This window comes from Labeo rohita, chromosome 2 (assembly GCF_022985175.1).
Source record: "Labeo rohita strain BAU-BD-2019 chromosome 2, IGBB_LRoh.1.0, whole genome shotgun sequence".
In the NCBI taxonomy this organism is placed as follows: domain Eukaryota; kingdom Metazoa; phylum Chordata; class Actinopteri; order Cypriniformes; family Cyprinidae; genus Labeo; species Labeo rohita.
Genome location: NC_066870.1, coordinates 13,286,634 through 13,309,319, shown reverse-complemented (window position 1 = coordinate 13,309,319; position 22,686 = coordinate 13,286,634). Strand labels below are relative to the sequence as shown.

General features: G+C 39.4%; 1 protein-coding gene across 5 annotated transcripts in view; it reads right to left on the bottom strand.

Annotated features, from left to right (window-relative positions):
• Nucleotides 1–22,686, bottom strand: part of arhgef4 (Rho guanine nucleotide exchange factor (GEF) 4) — a 113,086-nt gene that overhangs the window by 50,394 nt on the left and 40,006 nt on the right. For 4 of the 5 annotated variants that reach the window (XM_051133759.1, XM_051133766.1, XM_051133782.1 and 1 more), the window contains 2 exons: nt 2,305–8,019; nt 468–791 (listed from right to left, as the gene is read on the bottom strand). In XM_051133759.1, coding sequence (XP_050989716.1) covers nt 468–791; nt 2,305–8,019 — 6,039 coding nt within the window. The remainder of the gene's footprint in view (nt 1–467; nt 792–2,304; nt 8,020–22,686) is intronic. The other variant, XM_051133791.1, reaches the window with a different exon arrangement.

The following is a 22,686-nucleotide window of genomic DNA, read 5'->3' as shown; positions in this document are numbered from 1 at the left end:
CATTGATCCCCAATGAAGTCCACTATATGGAGAAAAATCCTGGAATGCTTTCCTCAAAAACCGTAATTCCTTTTTGACTAATGAACAACAGACCTGAACATCTTGGATCTTGGGGTGAGTAAATTATCAGGACATTTTAATTCAGGAGTGAATTAATCCTCTAATATATGTACTGAGAAAAACTGTGTAAAATATTAACAATAATACAACTGTCGTAATCATTTTAAATTAATCAAATTCACATTCTCATTTGATATTTCTGACAGACATCGGAAATAGTGAAAGTGTTCGGACAGATGTTTGTGTATCAAGCAAATTGCAAGAAACAGAAGAGAAATCGGAAATCCTAAAGGCACTACAAGGGAATGATTCCAGGAGTACAAAACAGGAAGAAAGCAGAAGAGGAGAAGAATGCGGTGGGAGATGCTGATGGTCAGGCTGTTCTCCCTTTTTGATGAGTTCCTTACTTTCTTGTGCTTCTGAGATGTTGGTGTGCTAAGCTGACGCAAACTTTGCTGCATGTTAGGGATCTTTTTACGGAAGTTCTCCACATCAGTCAACGTTTCGTATGAGCACGAGCGCCGACGCGTTTCGGTCGAATTGTTCTTCCTCTCCAGGTCAAGCGCCACCTCTCTGATGCCCTGGAGTGGCAAGGTCCAACCGTAGAGGTCTGAGATGGGTCTGGGCGCAGCTTTACCCTGCTCTCTGGACTTCACCCGAAGAACACACACACTTCCTTGTTGTCTTCTTTCTTCTGACTGGATGGCTGGATCAGTACTGTGCTGTACATGCTTTGAGTGCAAATTTAGGTGGTTATTGTACAGTACATGTCTTTTGATGGATGTCCACTAAGGGAGGAAGTTTGTCATTTGTTGAATTTTGGTAAGGTTAAAAATAAACCATATCAATATATTTACATGCACTGTTTTTTTAAATATTTTTCCAGATAAGACATTTTTAAACTGTTTAAGAAGGAAAGTTCACCTAAAAATGACAATCCTGTCATTAATTACTCACCCTCATGTCGTTCCAAGCCTATAAGACCTTAGTTCATTTTTGGAACACAACTGACCCTGCATAGACAGCAACGCAACTGAGATGTTCAAGGCCCAGAAAGGTAGTAAGAACATACAGAAAGAAAACAAAAAAACTTTATTCAGTAATTTATTTTCTTCCGTGTCAGTCTCCGCCACATGTTCACAAGAGTACCACGGTGCTTATTAATATTACGGTTAAATCACTGTCACACAGACTATTTTAACAATGTCCTTACTACCTTTCTGGGCCTTGAACGTGGTAGTTACTTTGTCAGAAAGCTCTCAGATTTTATCAAAATGATCTTAATTTGTATTCCAAAGTTGAATGAAGGTTTTATAGGTTTGGAACAACATGAGGGTGAGTAAATAATGACAGAATTTTTTTGGGTGAACTATCCCTTTAAGAATATATCCCTAATACATGTGTATTTTGTCTGTACTGGCAAATTAGTACATGTGCTCAAACGTTTGGGGTCAGTAATATTTTTTAGTAAAAAATTTTAAGTAAAAAATATTACTTTTATTTAGCACAGATGCATTAAATTGATCAAAATGTTATTTAAAACATTTAGAATGTTACAAATGATTTCTATTCCATATAAAAGGTGTTCTTTTGCAAAACATTCTGAAAAAAAAAAGTCACAATTTCTATGAAAATAAAAAGTCCAATTGTTTTCAAACTTGATAATTGTAAGAAATGTTTCATAAGCACCAGATCTGCATATTAGTATGATTTCATTTTAAAATATCTTGCAGTCTTAAAATTATATGCAGTCTTGGTGAGCATTAGAGATTTCTTTCAAAAACATTTTAAAATCTTACCAATCCCAAACTTTTAATTGAAAAAAAAATCTACCAATGCAAAATACACCTACATTCAAGATACAGTCTATCTTTTAGAGTGTTACTTCAAGTAAAAAAGGGTGGACAATGTCATCATAAATGTTCCTTGTTAGCCACTAGATGGCACTATCTTTGAGAAGTGCATATATTTTACTGAAAGCTCTTTAGTATTGTGACTTAAACATGTAATAACCCTTGTAATTTGCTGGCTAGTACAGCTCAATGCCAGAAAGCAGGAATGTATTTTGAAAAATGCACCATAACAATCCACTTTGCTTTCACTCTTGGGAAAAATTAAACTGAAGCAGAATTACCAAACAGCAAAGCTAAATATAGAAAGTGAGAAATCACATTGCAATCCTGTTCAAAGGACACATTTAAGCTCTTCCTAACATCATAAACTTCATAATTGACTTTGACTCACCTCTGATTTGTTGATGAGGGATGCTGAATTCAGGCTATTTTGAGACTGACTGTCTGAACTGCTGTCCTCCAGTAAGGACTCGGAATCAAAAGAGTGGGCTGTAGTGAGTTGTGCTGTCCTTGGTTTCAGAGACGTTGGTCTCTGAGGTGGATCGGAGAAACCGTCAGTGCTCACTCCCTGACCGAGCGAGCAGAGAGAAGATGCAACAGATCTCGATGGGTAACGGAAGCTCCTCCGGTGTGTCCATCCGAGTCCGGGACTGTGAGGTTTGGGGCTCATAGGCCTCGTCGGCGTATCAGTGGTCTCAAAACAGCTTAAAGATCTGGTCCAGGTAGGTGACATCTGGTTTGCAAGTGCAGAAACAGTGGGTTGTACAGGTGATTGCGATCTATCCTCTGCACAGGACTCAAAGCCATCTACCGAGACCTGGTCAGAATCTGAGTAAGGGGTACAAGGCAGCTCGCCACCTTCAAGACATGTGCTATCTTCACATTGTTCCTGAGGACCAGATTTCAAATCAGAATGGCAGGTGTTCCTCAAACTCTTTTGGGAAGCTGGTGAGCTGTTCAGTCTGGACCTGTTCTGAGGAGAACAGAAGGCACAATCGCTATGGCTCTGATATACGCACTTGTCACAGACTGTCCCAGGAACCGATAGAGTTCTTTTGCAAAGTTCTGCTTCTTTCTGCTTCCTTGACTTCCTCCAGGACTGCTTGGTTTTTACCTCCTCGTTCTCCGACTGTGAAATCTGCTCCTGGTTGTCCCTCTCAGGATATTTGGACTCAAACAGACTTGACAAAGACTTGTGAGCCATTGCGAGCTTCATGCGCAAGTTTAAGTTATCAGTACTCTTGCTTCTTTTCGGTTGCAGTCCTTCTGGGGAAGCTCTAAAATTCAGTGCATCTCCATCTTTGTGCTGCTGCTGATGATACGAATTTTGGGACTGTGTATATTTCTCTCTATTGCGCAAGTTTAAAGCAAAAGCTTGTTCAAAAATATCATCGTTGGAGTGGTCAACAAACTTCGTAATGTCTGTAAGTTGATCTGTACTTTGAGAAATAGAGGTCCGGTACAGTGAAGGGCTGGATTTGTTACGTGTGGGCAGCCTGTTGTACTTCACCTCATTCCGTTCGTCTCCATCCTCATTGGAGTCCTTAATTTCTGGATCAACCTTGTTATTCCCTTTGTGTTCTCGTTTGATCTTGCGGAAGGAGGGCATTCGAGAAAAGACAGAAAACACAGAGCCCTTCCCGGACTGGGTTCTCTTACTTCTTGAAGAACCACGAAGGCTGGATGATGATTGAGTGTTGTCCTCTGTCTCTTCGCTGTTGGTACTGGAGTCAAGGTCTTGTGAGACGAAACTGGAAACACTATAACCATCGCTGCTATCAAATCCATTTGATAAAGAGCTCATTGTTTCCCCAGCATCTGGTTCATTCATGACAGTGGCTACGATGGCTTTTGTACGCATGGCAGAAATGTCCTCATGTGGGTGGTTTGTGACATCATCAGAAGAGCTCCATTCCTCATTGAATCCACCTTCTGATAACGGACTTCCTTCCTGTTGCTCCCCAAGTCCATAAAATGAGCTTTCCGGTGAACGGTCCGACTCCAAAATGGCCTCCAAATTAGTGATGGGTAAAATACGGCAACATGTAACAAACGCGCCCTCGATTTCCGAGTTGTGCGGTTGCAGAGATTGCTCACAAGGAGGATCAGAAGTTTCACATATTGAATCAGTGCTTTCAGGAGAGTGTGCTATGACAGTTTTGAGCTTTCTCTCCATGTTTTCTAATGCGTAAGTATCATCAACCTTGAGAAAGCCACTCATTTGGACAAGCTCCGGATGTTTGTGTTCAAGCAAATGGCCAATATGCGAAAATTCACAGTTTGTAGAGTCTGCATTAACCTCTCCATGTGTGCTGCAATGGTCATCTGTGTGTGAGGGACTCAAGGTTTGCAACACTGCAGTTCTGCTCTGACTGATGCCGTCTGTGCCCTTGAACTGAAATCCTCCTGCTGTCTGCTCTGCCTCCACTGCAGACGAGTGCAGCTGGCACTCCTTCCCACCACAGCAATCACAGAGCTGCTTTAGCATAACATCTCTATGGCTCCTACATTTGTTGAATTCAGATGGTTTCACAACATTGCCTTTGTTGCCCATTGCAGTCCTCATTTCAGGTGCTTTAGCCAGGCTAGCAGGGGCACTGTCTTTGCAATCACCCCCTTTTGAGACTAAAGATCCAGCATTGTTAGTAAACCTGCTGTATTTTTGCAAAGAACTGGGCAAGGAGATTTGTTCACCTGAGGCACACTCTTCTAAAGTAATGGCTTTAATATTATTATTTGTGTCTGAACTGTATTCATTGTTTCTACTGTTCAGCTGGGAAAAATCAAAAGGAGTTTGTGTATTTGTAAAAGGATCAGTACATGCACTAGACAAAATATCAACATCCGGCTCAATTGTTTTAACCGACTCATTTTGCTTTGCTTGTTTGTCAGACAGGGTGTCGGGTTGGTGAAATTGTTTGGAGGTCTCTTTATATTCTATAACACAATGTGCTACTTGTTTACAGTTCACTTGAAGGCCATCACTGAGCTCAAAGCAAACATCTGTAGGGCTGACTTGAGATTTGTCAAAGGAAATCTCAAACAGACTAGCCAGAGATTCGATAGGACTGTCTGTTTCGGCTTCAACTGTCTTCATGTCAGGACATGCGACACTCAATGACTTGGGCCTCACATATTCTATGCATCCTGAACTATCAGAATAAATGACTGACTGCTCTATCGAGGGAACTATTGTACATTCTTTGTGGTGATGTGTTTTTGTATCCTTCTGTGTTTCTGCTAAAATGTCACTATTATTGCTATCAGAAGTTTTAGTGTTAACATAAACTTGTGCTTCAGTGAATTCACCTTGTGTGTTATAATTAATTCTACTATTAGGGCACTGATAGGCTTCAGAAAAATCCACCTCAGGCCTGCTGTCCTCTAAACAATGACTGTCCATGTGATAACTACTATCTGAGTAATCCTCTTTTTCAGTGTGCATTTGTAATACTGGGAAATTTTGGTGACCGTAATGAGGTCTGGCCTGCAGATCTGACTGTTCTGAGGTCTGGTCATTGATCACATGCTGATGCAGTGAATCTGACACTCCAGCTGAAGTTGCATTAGGCACATTTGAGAAAAAGCATTCAGCTGCAAAGCTCTCGCATTCAGAAACAACAGGTGGGGTGTCATTTAAGTCCTGCTTTTTGAAATTTAGACTGTTGTTCTTTTCGAAGTTTAAATCGAGTTCTTTGTCAGTATCCTTTGATGAAAGCCTTCCAGATGTTTTCAAGGACTGACTGACTTCACAATCCATGCAAACGTCCACACAGTCATGTTTTAATTGTTCCTTTTCATAGAAAGCCACTGTGTCTGAGTCTGACTTGGTTACAGTCCACTGGGTGTTCACTGATTTCGCCCTAGTGAAATCAACCTGTGATTGTGTGTCTACTGATGAAGACTGTGACTGGCTGTGTTCCACTGAAGCTTGCGATTGGCTGTGCTCAATAGAATTCTGTGATTGGGTTTGTTCTGCTAAATCCTGTGATTTCCCGTGTTGTACTGAATCTTGTGTTTGGTTACATTCTATGGAATTGTGTAATTGCCTGTGTTCTGTTGTAGTATGTGACTGACAGTGTTCTACTGAATCTTGTGATTGGCTGCATTCTACAGAATCATTTGATTGGCTATGTTCTACAGAATTCCGTGCTTGGCTGTATTCTATGGAAATGTGTTTGATTAAAGTTTGGGATGGCATGTCTTCTACTGAGCTCTGTGACTGCCTGTGTTTTACTGAATCCTGTGATTGGTTGTGTTCTACTGAGTCCTGTGATTGGTTGTGTTCTACTAAGTCCTGTGATTGGCTGTGCTCTATGGAATGCTGTGATTGGCTGTGTTCTACTGGGTCCTGTGATTGACTGTGTTTGATGAAATTTTGGGATGGCATGTCTTCTACTGAGCTCTGTGACTGGCTGTCTTTTACTAAGTCTTGTGATTGTCTGTGTTCTACTGAGTCTTGTGATTGACTGTATCCTACTGAATTCTGTGATTGGCTACATTCTACAGAATCCTGAGACTGGCTGTGTTCTACTGAGTCTTGTGATTGGCTGTGTTCTACTGAGTCTTGTGATTGGCTGTGTTCTACTGAATTCTGTGATTGGCTACATTCTACAGAATCCAGAAACTGCCTGTGTTCTATTGAGTCTTGTGATCGCCTGTGTTCTACTAAATTCGGTGACTGCCTACTTTTTACAGAATCTGTTGATTGGCTGTGTTCTGCTGAGTTCTGTGACTGGCTGTGTTTTACTGAATTCTGTGATTGGCTGTATTCTACAGAATCTTTTGATTGGCTGTGTTCTAGTGTGTCCTGTGATTGGCTGTGTTCTACTGAATTCTGTGATTGGCTGCATTCTACAGAATCTTTTGATTGGCTGTGTTCTAGTGTGTCCTGTGATTGGCTGTGTTCTACTGAATTCTGTGATTGGCTGCATTCTACAGAATCTGTTGATTGGCTGTGTTCTACTGAGCCCTGTGATTGGCTGTGTTCAACAAAATCTTGTGATGGCATGTCTTCTATTGAGTCCTGTGATTGGCTGTGTTCTGCTGAGTCTTGTAATTTACTGTGTTCTACAGAATCCTGTGATTGGTTATGTTCTGCTAAGGCCTGTGATTTCCTGTGCTCTACTAAAGTGTGTGATTGGCTGTGCTCTACTGGCTGTGATTGGCTGTGTTTTGTTGACTCCTCAACTTTCTGTTCAATAGGCTTCTCAACTGATACATACTCATACACAGAAGGATTACGTGATACAGATAAACTGATCTCATTTTCATTAACACCCAGCTCATGACATTCATCATCTGCACTATTCGCAATGGATGCATTAGAAATCAACTGTATTTCAGTGTTACTACTGTCAATATCATTTTGCTGTAACCGTTTCTCACTTGAGGTTATGAGCTGTATTTGTGGCTCTGACTGAGTGTCTGTGATATTTTTGTTAATTTGATCCCATTTCGATTTTCCCTCAAAGGTGTCAGCAAACTTGGCTCCATCATTGTCTGTTAAGGTCAATAATGAGTCATTCGCACATGGCTCAGTGAGTGTTTGTGGTTCTACAGAGTTCTCTAATGCCGGTAAAGGTGTTAGTACATAGGATAGGTCATTCCTCGAAGAAGAATCAACTCCAGATCCCGCTGGAAAATTGCTGAAAACCTCCTCACATTCCGGAGCACCCTTAGCTTGAGACATTCCAGTGCCATCAACTCCCATGTGCATCGTCCTCATATTTCCAGTCTGCATTTGCAATTGCTCTCTATCCACTGTTCTGTCAGCATGATTGACAGAATGATGCTGTTCTGATGAAGAGGGATCTTTCCCTCTAACCGAATGTGAGGGTTTGATAAATGGAGAGTGTGAGTCCTGATGACCCACAGAGCTGGTCTCATGGCTGAGTGGAGTCCTGCAGCAGTCCTTAGTTTCATGAGTCGAGTCAGAGAAAGTGTCACTGTGTGTGTCAAAATATTCCTCTTTTGTGTCCTGTGCTGCTTCAGAAACCGGCTCACACCATTCCTGATGGTCCTGTTCCTCTCCATGCTCCTCCTGCTGAGACTCCCCATCATCCAGACAGGCTGCCTCACTCCCAGAATCCTCTAAAGCTGGAGCCTAGGAGGACAAAGAGAATATGTGAGTTATTTTGCTGTTCTTAACAAAGAGGACTGTATTTTTCTCAAAGTAAACAGTTTATAAGTGACATCAGTGAGGCAATTCAAAATAGGAAAAAACAATTTGCTGAGTCTTTTTTTTGTCTGCAATCTGTTAAACTCTAAAGAGAAACATATGTTTGTGAAGTTACCCAGAGAGGTATGATAATCATTCAATTACTCTTAAATTCTTTCCCCTCAAACCTGGAACGAATGTGTCACTCAAGCATGTCTTTGCTTCATGCAGCTAAATCAAAGCTCTTTAGGGAGCATCTGCTTATTTGAAGCGTCTGATCCATTAGCTCATTTGTTCAAAAAATCATTTCCCACAAACAAAATTGTACATGATGATGAACAGGCGCAGATGTAATGAACACACGAGAGCATAACAGATTATATGAGTCATTAACATCATATTAGCACAAACAACAGGGGAACAAAAATTGACAACTGATGAAAAAAGCAGCTAGTACAAAGTCAACGACAGCAATACAACAGACTGCATATACTGTAAGCAACACCATATATCACAGTCAATGGAGACAGTGTGGTTACAAAATCTACAATTAGGAAAAAAACTTGACCACTTGAGCTCCACTCATAGTCATTAGGAGGATGAAGAAAGGGATGGGAACTTGCACCAGAGCAGACATTTGCACCGCCATCTAGCTTAAAGCAAACATACTAACAATCCCCTAAGTAGACCACCAGCCAACCTGATGTTTACAACGCACTGGTTTTTCCAGCACATTCCACAATCCCTTCTTAGCGGCCTCATTACCCACTGGTCTGTATACCAGTAACTAACCATATCTCCAATCTAGTGAGGTCAAAACAGTCAGTCTGCTAACAAAAAGAGATGAAAGCCCCTATCATATCCTGCTTGTTCTTAATAATGGAGGGGTCATCAGGCACAGCACATCTCCAGCTAATCCAGACAGGTCAAGCTACTCCAAACCCTTCAGGTTAAATTAGGAAGGACATTAAGAAGAATGGCTTTAAGAACAGCAGGTATCAAAGAGCGCCATATACTTCTGCACAGTCTTTGTCAAGGTGAACAATGCTTGAATCTTATGTTTGGAAATAATAATACCAGATAGATTATAGAGAGTAAAAGAGTAAAACCTGTCCGCATTGGCCTCAGCCAACAACACGTCATCTGACCCCATTCAGGAACCAGAGCTTGTTTTGCCAAATTGATTACAGTTGATTTCCCTAAATGGCTTAACATCTTAACGCTACATCATAGGCTGGGCAGGAGAATGGGGGGATTGGGTTTGTGTTCAAGCGTGAACATACAGTATATACAGTAGGCGTATGAGGTAAAAATGGAAAGACAGAGCCAAAAAAAGCACATGTGATTGTACACAGGGGACTGCTAGTGACCCGTAAAGCCACTTGACATGCTACATGATGTAATGCCTGTTAAAATATTCACAGTCCTTCAGCTTGGTTCAAATTGTATTTTCACTAAGAAAGTTTGTCACTCATTAACAAAAAGCCATCTTAAATGTATACAGGTTAATTCAAGATCTTTGAAATATTTTTGCCTAGTCATTTATATGTAGTATATATAAAACTACAAGATCAGTTAAAGGACTATTACAAATCTAAAGCCTAGCTGAATAAAAATAGTACATTAAAAGCCAAATTAACAGCCAAATAATATAAAATAAAATAAAATGTCTTATGTAGCTTCCATGTAGCTGAATGTAGTGAAAGTAGTCCCAGAGTAAATCCCAGAGCACAGTCCAATTTAGAACCACAAAGTTCACAAATTATCCCTGCTCACAGCAAGTTTGAGCTATTTTGCTAAGATGTACAACCCTGATAGTGAGCTAAAGAGACCAGTCCAACTCATATTATCATTTTCTGCTATTTGAGTATAATTTCTAATCTTTTTCACAAATCAAAATATGGAATACTTGGTGTCAGCACTTCTCAGTCCAGTACACTAACGTTTAAACGTTTGTGGTTAGTAAAATTTTGTTAAAGCTAAATTTGCAGGAGTCATTGCTCCAGTCTTCAGTGTCACATGATTCTTCAGAAATCATTCTAATATGCTGATTTTGTGCTTAGGAAAGATTTCTTATTATTATCCACGATGAAAACAGTTGTGCTACTTAATATTTTTGTGAAAACCATGATAATTTTTCAGGATACTCTGATGAATAGGAAGTTTAGCATTTATTTGAAATAGAAATCTTTTGTAAATATCTTTACTGTCAATTTTGATCAATTTTATGTGTTCTTGTTGAATTAAAATATTAAATGTGACCCTGGACCGCAAAACAGGTCTTAGGTAGCACGGGTGTATTTGTAGTAATAGCCAATAAATACATTGTATGGGTCAAAATTATAAATTTTTCTTTTATGCCAAAAAACAGAAGGATATTAAGTAAAGATCATGTTCCATGAAAACAATTTTCTACCGTAAATTTATCAAAACATATTTTTTGATTAGTAACAAGCATTGCTAAGAACTTCATCTGGATAACTTTAAAGGCAATTTTCTCAATATTTTGATTTTTTTGCAACCTCGGATTCCAGATTTTCAAATAGTTGTATCTCGGCCAAATATTTGCCAATTTGCCAAATATTGGCCAATTGAAAAAAATGGACCCTTAGTTTTGTGGTAAAAGATTTTAGATTTTAAACCCATGTTTATTTTATATGTAGCAACATGACGTAATGTCTGAAATAAGAACATGTGTGTGCATCAACAATCATATTAATAGGGTGTGCAACTGTGGGCTATATATAATATTTCACCATTTAAGTGGGCATCTTGAGTGCATATTTAAGTGGACAGTCTAGAGAATATCAGGGGCTGCTGGGTAAAGCAGGTCTGAATCCGTCCCACCAGTCAGGCCAAAAAAGGCTGCCATGCAAAACTACACCAGGCTAGATGTTTCTTATAGCCTTCCTGCTATGTCATTTCCGTTATAAGTGTATCTATCAGACATGATTCTTCAGCAAACAAAAGTGCAAACAGCATTATAAAAAGAGATTATCATTAACTAATAAATGAAAAAGTAAAAATAATTAAAAAATGCAATCACAGGCTCAGTATTTTGCGGTTAACCTGTCATAATAACAATGAGCTGTACACTTGCATTATTTAATAATATCTACATCATTACTTGTGTGGCAGATCAGATTGTTCCGATCTTGAATCCCCACAACAAAGTGTCTTAAAGTGACTGGAACAACCTTATAAAAGAGAGAAAGCACTCGCTAATGAGATACACTGAGAATACACTGTGAGCTCAGCGTGCTTTTGCTTACATCATTCCTCATGGGTGCAGGATCGCTGCACAGTCCAGACTGAGTGTCTGCTTCCTCTAACTCTTAGGACATGCATATGTACCATCAACATTCTGTATGCTTTTGCACATGCAGAGTGTTGAAGTCATGTGACAGTGTAACAATGTAGTATGCTACAGTACATATAGGCCTACTGTTGTTTATTGCCAAATGTTATAACACATTTTAGTAGGGGAAATAACTGGCCGTGCATTTTAAGTTTTGAAAGCAACATTCTTTCTTTTACATCACATTGTTTTACTTATGCATCTATTTATGCATGCATTGTACATTAGAATACAGCAATGAAAACAACAGGCAATTCATTGAGATGAATAGGATTGCTAACAATATCTTTCTCCAGGCATTAGAAACCCTACTCAGTTTAGATTTATGCGGATTCATGATTCAGGAGCAGTGGTTTGGTTTCAGGGGAAGGTGGTTTTAAAGTCAGGAGGTTCAGGGGTGCATCGGATCACTCTGGCACACTGAAGTGCTGCAATCACAGGATCCTGCTGCTCTTCCAACATGAGCATGAGCTCATCCCATCGGGGGAGGCCAACCACAGAGAGGGAAACACACACAAACACATCTGCACACATGCAAGGATGTTGCTGTCAGGGGATACCCACACTCATAGGGTGCTCTGTATGACTGAATTCTGTATTCTGTATGACTGCAAAAAGGACTAGAGATATGTTTGATGCAATATTCATACATAGTGAAATGATTTTGTGTCAGGTGTAAATCTATATATTGAATATATATATATATATATATATACAAAGTTGTAAATAAAAAATATATATATTTGTCTTTCTACTTCAACATTATTCAATGTTACTTGCCAGTTTTTTGTAACTATTTGTAAAGTTTATTAGCAATTTCTGAGCGAAAATTGTTTCTACACTAAATATTTTCAGTATAGGTGATAATTTTGGGTAAGTTACATGTGCTCCAAATAAGGGCTGCTCTTATTTCTAAATATAGAAGTGAGGAGCACAGGAAGCAGATTTAACATAGTGAAGGTAATACCATCAAATCCATCAAATTTATTCATTTAGATATCAGTGCTGCATTCGGCACCATTAGTCATTCAGTATTATTAGGTCAGTGTCATGGGAGGCTACTACAGACAAGCTCATGAAGATGAGCACACGGTCAGAATAGTCTTTAATCCATGGGATACATGGTAGACACACAGTATTCAGGATTTGCAGCCACAATACTTGGACGGCACTGAACACAAAACACAGAAAACACTAGGTAACAAGGAAAACTAATGAAAATAAGTAACAGAACATGTGAACATACTTAATAACCATATGAACTAGAACTAAATGATCAGAACTAAGGCTAACAGAAACATGATATGGAATAGAACATGACTGTGACAGTAGCTCCCACTCCCAGAAGGCATGTCCTCATGCTGCAAAGAGTACATCTGACGAGGAATGGAGGAGGCTTCAGAGAAGGGCACGGTGCTGGTGATGAGCAGGGACCAGAAAAAAGAGGTTACAAACTGGTACCAAGGTGGAGCCGAGCAACGCAGAGAGGCTGACGGACCAGGGCAACATTAATGGCTTGGAAGCCCAAGGTGGAGCAGCTGGCTCACCTGATCAAGGCAGAGCGGGGGATTCAGTTGACCGGGATGATGATGGAGGGAGCGACAACGACTGGGAAACCAGAAGAAGGGAGGAGCCCAGTGAAGCCGAAGGGGTGGAGGGTCGAGGCACAGCTGTAGACCCGGACTACTACAGACAAGCTCATGAAGATGAGTACACAGTCAGGATAGTCTTTAATCCAAGGAATACATGGTAGATACACAGGAGTCAGGACATGCAGCCATTTAGGAGACACCAAACACAAAACACAGAAACACTAGGTTTAAGTGACAAGGAGAACTAATGAAGATAATTTACAGAACAGGTAAATGTACTCAATAACCACAGACAGTAATAAACAATCAGAACTAAGGCTAACATCAAACATTACAATACATCACAAGAAATGAAAACAACCAAAATAGTACATGACTGTGGCAGCAGCTCCCCCTTCCTGGAAGGCACGTCCTCGTGCCGCAAAGTGTACACTTGATGAGGAATGGAGGAGGCTTCAGAAGAAGGCACAGAGCTGGTGATGAGCAGGGACCAGGAGAAGCAGATAGAAATTGGTACCACGGTGGAAGGAGCCAAGGTGGAGCTTTGGCAGAAAGACCCAGGTGAGACCTGGGAGCCGACTAACGGAGGTGGAGCCGGAAGCAATGGAGACCCAGGCGCCACCGAGGAGCTGACGGACCAGGGTACCATCGATGGCCTGGAAGCCCAAGGTGGAGTAGCTGGCTTACCTGATTGAGGGAGGGATTTGCTTGACTGGGACAATGATGGAGCGAGTGAGGATGACATGGAAACCAGAGGAAGGGAGAAGCCCAGGGAAGTCGACAGGGTGGGGGTTCAAGGTGCAGCTGTAGACCTGGAAATCCGTGGTGGAAACTAAACGACCGGCCGAGGTTTGTCCGGATGGACGAGAGAGCACAGAGAAGTCCTAGGGCATACAGGCCTCGGTGGAAATGACGGAACGTAGAGCCGGGCAGAACCACCGGGTTAACAGGCTGAGGTGGAGACATAGGCCTAGAGGGCTGAGGTGCCACCTGGGACTCAGACTCGCGCTGAGTTAGTGGACGGGAAGCCCAAGACAAAGTTGCAGAGCTGCACAGAGCTAGCAGCAGTGGCAGAGCTGAGGAGCTGGACGACACCGGTGAAGCCCACGGATCCAGGGAACAGGGCATAACCAATGAAGGAGGAATCAGGAAATCAGGTGGGAGCAACGAAAGTGGAAGATCTCCAGACAGAACTGGTAAAGAAGATGAGGATTCGAGGGTGGGGACTTCGGTGGGAACTGGATCCATGGACCACAGATCTATCAGGTTCAAATCCACTTCTTGCTCTGCACTGGACTGTGCCGCATACACACTCCATGACCGTGATGTTATCTGGCTCCAGAGCGATCTCAATAACTGCCTCAGGCTTGCAGGCTGTGAGGCTGATGCCGCCGTGCTGAAGCATCCAGTCCAAATACCCCAGCTAATTCCGATGCTCAGGGAGGAGGAGAAGGCGCAGATTGGGTGCGTCCATGCTAGTAAACTTGTATAGGTCTGGTGTTCTGTCACGGGAGGCTACTACAGACAAGCTCACGAAGGTGAGTACACGGTCAGATTAGCCTTCAGTCCAAGAGATACATAGTAGATACACAGGATTCAGGACATGCAGCCACAATACTTAGACAACACCAGACACAAAATACAGGAAACACTAGGCTTAAGTAACAAGGAGAACTAATGAGGATAATTAACGGAACAGGTGAACATACTCAATAACCATAGAAACTAATAAACAATTAGAACTAAGGCTAACAGAAACATGACAAGGAATGAAAACAAAACCAAAATAGAACATGACTGTGACAATCAGTTGGCTTGTATTGGGGTAGCTGATAATGTTACTTCTTTGATACAAGTAATAGAAAACAGTTTGTAAGAATGTTCGATCTGAGTCTGAATCTTGGTCATATTTTTCACACTTATGGCATTTTCATTTGTACGCTGATAATACACAACTGTACATATTTACGAAACCTAATATTTCCCTTCCCCCTCTTGAAGTTTCTAAATGTTCGCAGGATGTTAACATTTAAATGACTAAGAATTCCTTAAAGGGAACCCCCGGGTATTTTGGACTATGGGGGGCACCATTATTTCAGTGACGTGAAATGGCTGCACTCTGCAAGCTACTGCTGCTACTTGTTGCTATTTTTACCGCAACACAACTCGGAAAATAAAAACTGATACAGTGCCACATTGTGCAAATTTTGTGAAAGATCTTACAAATGACAGAGACAAGAAACACTAGATGCCATCCTAGTAGGATGTAAACATGCCATAGCTTGTCATGATGCCGCAGCTACTGTTTCTCAGCGCAGATTTCACTCGATATCTGGGACATTTAGACTTAATTGTGAACTGAATAGACTGAATTGTGTTGCGATAAAAATAGAAATGGATAGTGACAGTAGACCCCCCGAGCGCAACCATTTCACATAATAGCTCCCCCCTATAGTCTAAAATATGTATAAACTGATGTAGATTTTTTAAAAATAAGTTTTACATTTTTAAAAATTAATTTTTTTAAGTAAGTCTTTCATGGGCTTTCCAATACATATTTCAGTAAGAGACATCATTTACGTTATATTACGCCATACATGTCATAATACCCAGGGTTCCCTTTAGCTATTTTATCTAAAACTCAGTCTTTTTCTTTGTTCTTTATTGACTTTTGCTGTAAGGTGTCCTTGAGTGCTGTGCAAAGCGCCTATATATATATATATATATATATATATATAAGGTATTATTATTGTTAAGATATGAAGTAATATCATGAAATATGTGAAACTTTATATATAATGATGAGGTTGTCTAAGACCATTCCTTCTGCCAGCTTTCTCATCAATGAGAATTTGACCTGTGAGTCTGAAATAGTAAAATGTCTTTGGAGAAATGTTTACTTTAGATATAATTTTATCTGTAAATGCATCTGAAAAAAAAAAAAAACAGCATACCCAGATGTATTTAAGATCTTCAGCTTTCCAAGTGTAGTGGAGGCTTCACGTGCACTGCTGTGCATAGTAAGTGGTTGTGGTGATTTAGGGCAGGTGCACCCACAAATGCGAACCTCTCTGTGCCAAATAAATCAGCTGACTTCAGTTCAGACAAACAACTTTAACAAAGCTCTCTCCAAAAACACCACAGGCAGTGCTACAATATCCTTCTTAACAAAGTTTAACCTTAGACCTGCAAATTAAGTGCAATGAACTATCAATATTTCCTACCATTGCCATGATGGTAGGAAAATCTATTATTATATAATGTATAAAGGTCATTCTATAATTAGGGGTACATTTAGAATTTGACAATGTGAGGAAAAAAGTTTTCATTTTTCCCAAAACCCCAAACATGACCTTACATAGCTGCTTTGAAACAATCTATATTGTATAAAGTACTATATAAACAAAGGTGATCTGTAGGAATATGTGCAGAAAATACCATCTATGTTTGCTACTGTCCACCATGTTACCTTTACTGGGTAACACAGTTGACAGGTAACTTAGTTGACATTTTTAGTGTTTTGGGCCTGTACTCAACATGGAAGCCTAGAACTACAGAGCATATGGTATGTTTAGAAATATATTTTCATAAAACATAGGTTTTAGTTAAATTGTCTTTTAAAATTTGCAGCAATAATACTTGTGTAACACTGTTGATAGTAAATTAATCCACTCTTTACACAGGTTTGCTAGTTTAACCGATATGAGGGGAAAGAACTTCTAGAAGATCATCATACTGTGCAAATTATGGAAGAATAGGACAAACCATTCCTTTTTGAGGGGGGTTTTCTACGGGGTAACCTAGTTGACAATGGTTTTTCGGACACAAATAAAACAAGTTATATCACAATAAACACTTATAATTTTTGAAGCACACACCCAAATGTCTTGATAACTTAAACTAACTGAAGGCAAAACTATGAAATTAATTTAGATTTGAGGTAACTGTCATGTTTAAATGCAGAGTAGATTGAGCAACTTTACAAAATCAGGTAGCTGAATACCAGGGTTGTATGTGATATGAACATCATTTTTGAACAAAGGACATGGCTTTTTCAACATATAGTAGTGTGATTGGGAAATATATAATTGTATAGAAAATTAGGCACAGGGGCTTTATACTGATTAAAATATATTAAAAATATACTTTACGGACATGATACTATACCCACATTTATAGAATGACCCATAAACAAGTCAGAGGACACAATCAATTGTACTGTTATGAATTGATTTGTGTTGTTTTTAAACAGACTGCTTAATCACACTAACTGAAGCCATTACACTGATAGTCATAATGTCCCAACATTTTATCATTTCAATTTTACAGCTGACTTTAAGGTCATGAGCTCTTTCTGCTAGGAATACCCCGTTTAAGCCATTATATCTGCATAAATGTCCTTTTATCAGGCATTACACTACCATCATACCTATTTAGCTTTGAAGTGCAGGATCTGCAGGTATAATCCTTCTTTCACTGCCAAAGTATTATAAACATGACTGGCACAGAAATCTAGATCAGATATTTACTTTAGAGCATTTGAGGCTTTTTAACTGCACACATACACCAGGTTCTACTCCAATCACTGGTAAGCGTATAATTCAGCCTGATCTACTGAATGAAGACCCCCAGAAGCAACGTGCAACACACTGGCTCCATAAATCAGATCAGTGTCATACACATCACACTTGCATACTGAGCACACTATAAATTTTCAGAAGATGTGCACACTGTCTGACAGACAGTGAAGGTCAGTGCTATCTGTTGAGAAAAATCTAATTCAGAGATTGCACTGACAATCAAGAAACATATAAGGAATGTTTTGTTTCTTAGATCTGAGATCACACATTTTCTTGCATTTTGACAAATCATAAAACATGTTAAAATACTCTAATTGTAATAAATTCTTTTTGATTACTAGATTTTCCTGGCAGTTAGTAAAACTCAATGGACACTACCAGTCAAAGGTTTTTGAACAGTTAGGTTTTTTATGTCTCTTCTGCATTTAGTTGATCCAAAGTACAGCAAAAGCAGGGTTGCCAGATTTTCACAACAAAACTCACCCAATTGCTACTCAAAACTAGCCCAAAAATAGCCAGATCACGTTTTGAGGGGGGTCCCCATTAAAAATCGCATTCCGGGGGGTAAAATACACATTTTCTGGTGGGGTTCCCCTGGTAAAATTTGCATTCCAGGGGCTAAATATCACATTACTGGGGTCGCTTCAACTGGCGGATTTGAAAAACAACCCGCCGCAGGAGTGTGCGGGAAAACCGCAGACTTGGCAACACTGAGTAAAAGCAGTAAAATGTTGAAATATTACTGTTTAAAATAACTATTTCTATTTGAATATATTTTAAAATGCAATTTATTCCTGTGATTTCAAAGCTAACTTTTTTGCATCATTACTTCAGTTACATGATCCTTCAGAAATCATTCTAATATTCTGATGATGATTATTATTATTATTATTATTATTGTTGTTGTTGTTGTTATCATTACGTTGAAAACAGAATATTTTTTAATAGTTTCTATTTTTTAATAAAATAGTTTCTTTCAGCATTTATCTGAAATTGATCAATCTTTTGTAATATTACAAAAGTCTTTATCATCACTTATGATCAATTTAAAGCATCTTCGCTAAATAAAAGTATTAATTCTATAATTTCTTTTACAAAAAAAAAAATACTGACTCCAATCGTTTTAATGATCTTTCTATTCATTAAAGAATCTTGAAAAAAAATGTACTTAACTGTTTTAAATATTGATAATAATAATAATAAAAATGTTTCTTGAACAGCAAATCATATTAGAATGATTTCCTAAGGATCATGTGACACTGAAGTAATTATGTTGAAAATTTAGCTTTGATCACAGGAATAAATTAATTTTTAAAAATATATATTCAATAAGATGGCGGTTATTTTAAATGGTAAAAAAATTCACAATATTACTGCTTTTTTGCTGTATTTTGGATCAAAAAAATGCAGGCTTCGTGAGAAGAGGAGACTTACTGTTCAAAAACTTTTGACTGGTAGTATACATGAATTGGATCATGTGATTTACAACTTGTGCTTTTCACCTGATTTACCTTAAGTCAGACTTTTTTTTTCCACAGGAGTCTGACAGCGGAATGTAATCTCCCAGTCTGTTTATTGCTTTCCAAATCTGATTATCATAATATCTAAAATCCCTCATGATGCACTGATGCGCAAGCGGTTAAATACACCTTCATCCCCGCAATTTCTCTAAACTGTTAGGGATTCCAGATAAAGGGCAGGGTATGTTGAATCAGCGGACCAAATAACAAGTGGTTTCTTGTTCCTAATGAGGAGGTGATGAGCAGCTTATGCAACGCTCCCCTGCTGAGAGACAGAATTTAAAGCCTTGCTCTGATAATTCTAAAAGAGACAGAAGAAAAATGCACAGGGAAAAGACCTTTGCCCTGTAAACACATGCCACGGCTCCCTGAACCCTCTTGTCCATTTTAATCGGCAGAAGCTTGTTTGCTAAACAGAATGATATGTACTTTATCAGTGGTTGCATAATCTAAACAGACACAATCGCCAAAACACAAGGGAGCTGTTTTCCCCAAAACAGGTTTACAGGGCAGGGACATAAATTGCACACAACAACATGTCCATTGAACCACTGCTAAACGCTATTAGTAAAGCAAAACAAACAAAGCATTTTACATTCTTTACCCCTACATCTTAGCACCTTAAATGTACATAAGTACTTTAAAATGTGTATTAGTACCTAATGCCCCAGTTTGTACTTTTTTTAAGAGTTTATGGCATTCTCAAGAACCACTGAAAGGATTCCACACAGCATCCAATTATTACTGCATGCTGTCAACTTTGACAAAAATCTATAGATGTTTAAAATGATCACAGAGATCTTATGGTCAAAAAGGCATAATCTATGAGGATCATCTATTAAGAAAAGCATAGGCTAGGGTCTGAGTGGAGAGCTACAACACCTCTACTTCACACTAGGTAGCTTCTTTGAGTTGGTTTACATTCCTGTCCTGTTATCGCTCTCATCCTCTGTGTCTGAATGGTCTGATCTTGTCTCTACTCTAGGAAATAGAAAATCTGCCCACATCTATTATAAACATTTTTTTCTGAGTGAGACTGCAGCAAGACACTGAAAATGCCTCATTGCAAGACATTTTAACCCCTCAGAGACATTTGCTTGTTCACTATCAGTTCTTGCTGCCATGTTATGCTACTCTAAATGAGTTTCTTTGGAAAGACCAAATAAAGACCGAAAGCTACTGACAAAAAAAGAATGAAAATTACCCCATGATTTTGCTCATTTGAAGCCTTCCTAGGTGTATGTGACTTGGATTCTTCTTTCAGACAAGTACAATCAGAGTTAGGCCTCTATGCCATATACTGTAATCTCCAGCTTCTGCTAACTGTTGTACTCATGTTCAAAAAAAAGTGGCTTTCCAACAGATGATGCAGGATGTAGGTGTAGCTTAAGGCTCGGTGAGAATATGCTAGTCTTGCAAGAACCAAGTTTTGTTTACAACAAAGGAAAACCAGTCTCCTCTCGGCTTGAATTGATATCCTCCGACATTTTTCTTTACAAATCCTTGTTTTATACTTCTAATTCGTGACCATGTTTTGTTTTGCTCTCTCCATTGTAGTTACGTGTTTGTCACTTACGCGTTCATCACTGCATTTGCCTACGTCCTGCATCATCTGCTGGAACGCCACTCTCTCATGAACACACGTACAACAGTTAGCGGAAGACAAAGATTAAGGTTTATACACTTTTAAATATGGATATTTTCATACAAAAACATCAATTTACTTCAGAAGGCCTTTAACAACCTCTCGGAGCAATGTGGAGTATACTTTATGATGGATGGATGCACTTTATTGGACTTCAAAATCTCAACAGCCATTCACTGCTATTATAAAGCTTGGAAGAGGCAGGACAATTGCATTCATCTGAAAGAAGAACGTTATATACACCTAGGATGGATTGAGGGTCATTTTCATTTTTGGGTGAATCCCTTTAAAGGGGTGCTATTATGCTTTTTCACTTTTTGAATTTTAGTCAGTGTGTGGTGTGTATGTTTGGGCGTAAAAATGATCTACAAAGTTACAAATCTACAAGTCCACTCCAAAGGGAGATATTTCGTTTTTTCAAACTACAACGAACGGCTCCTTTGGATTACAGTGTTGTTTTTCTGGGTATTATGATGTCACTACACGGCCCATTAGAATATCATTAAAATAAATTCTGCCTACGGAAATTCAAATGGTTGGGAGATGGGTAGGTACGAGGTGGGGGATTAGCATAACTTTAGCGATGCAGCGCAGATAGCCGCTTCTGGGACACTTCAACGAGCTGCAGCGTGGCTGCTATAAACATAAGCAATGACTAGAGTGGCCATGATCAGCTCCGGTGGCCGTGTGCAGCGCCGCAGATGTGTGCAGTGTGTGGTTAGAGATTTATTCATCATACAGTGTAGATAGTTTCACTTACAATGCAAGTGTTTTTTTTAAAATGCATAAACTTGCACTAGACTAGGTTAGGCTAATCAGTGATGATGTTCTTTGATAATGTTAACGTTCTTTGCTTGTTTTCTGTATCTGCTTTTTGAATAACTAAGGAAATGCAGGCATTATAATTATTACCTTACAATGTTTTTATTCAATTTTTGTCATGTTAAGTCATATTAAAAACACTAGGCTGCTTTTAGCCTTATGCTGGAGCTGGTTTTGGGCAATGAAACTAAATATGTAAATAATTAAATTAATTAGCACGATAATATCATGTATCGGCACCAGGACAGCGCATTTTGTTTTTCAGAAGGTGGGCCTTTATAAAACCCGGAACTAATCGGGCCATTTGTGCCAGGCTCGGGAGAAAGGTATTATAATAACGTAAATTATGTAAAAAAAAAAAAAATGTGTTTTGGAACCATCAAGCATGAGAGCATGTTCTACTACACCCCCAAAACAAAACTTTGTAAAAGAGCATAATAGGACCTGTTTAAAATCATTTGGTATGTCGTCGACTTGCATTTACAGACATCTTGTGCTAACTTCCTTCCTCATGTGTCACATGCCACAAGACTTAAATTTCACTGAATGTTTTGTTTATTGAAGCACATCTTTCACTGCTCCCTTGTTTTTTTCTTTAATTAATTTGCCTGTCTGTTTCCCTGTCAGGCCAAGTGTAATAGAAGCCAATGTATTGAGTTAACTGAGTGTGGTATGTAATTCGCATTCTCAAACCTGTATGTCAGAGGGATTGGGGGCCTCGAGCATCCACACACACACACACACCTATCAGTCCCAAACAACACCATGCGTGCTAACACATGTATCCACACCCATACTTCTGCTCACGACGTCTAAGCTCTGACATACCAAAACACTGTGATCTAAAGAGAAACCGGATAATCAAACTGCCCCAGGAAAACACAGATGGGAAAAACAACTCCCATTCATGTGCAATCTGATCGCTGATATTCCTGGCGGGAGAGCAGACTGGGACGGATCCTCTGTCGCATTGCTCTTTGCTTGAAAACGGTATTGTTTGGGAAAAGTGCTGCTTCACGGCTTTCATTTCAGCTGGGGGTGTAGAGATATAAAAGGCCAAATGTCAAGGCAGTTTATGCTTAATAGCATTACATTT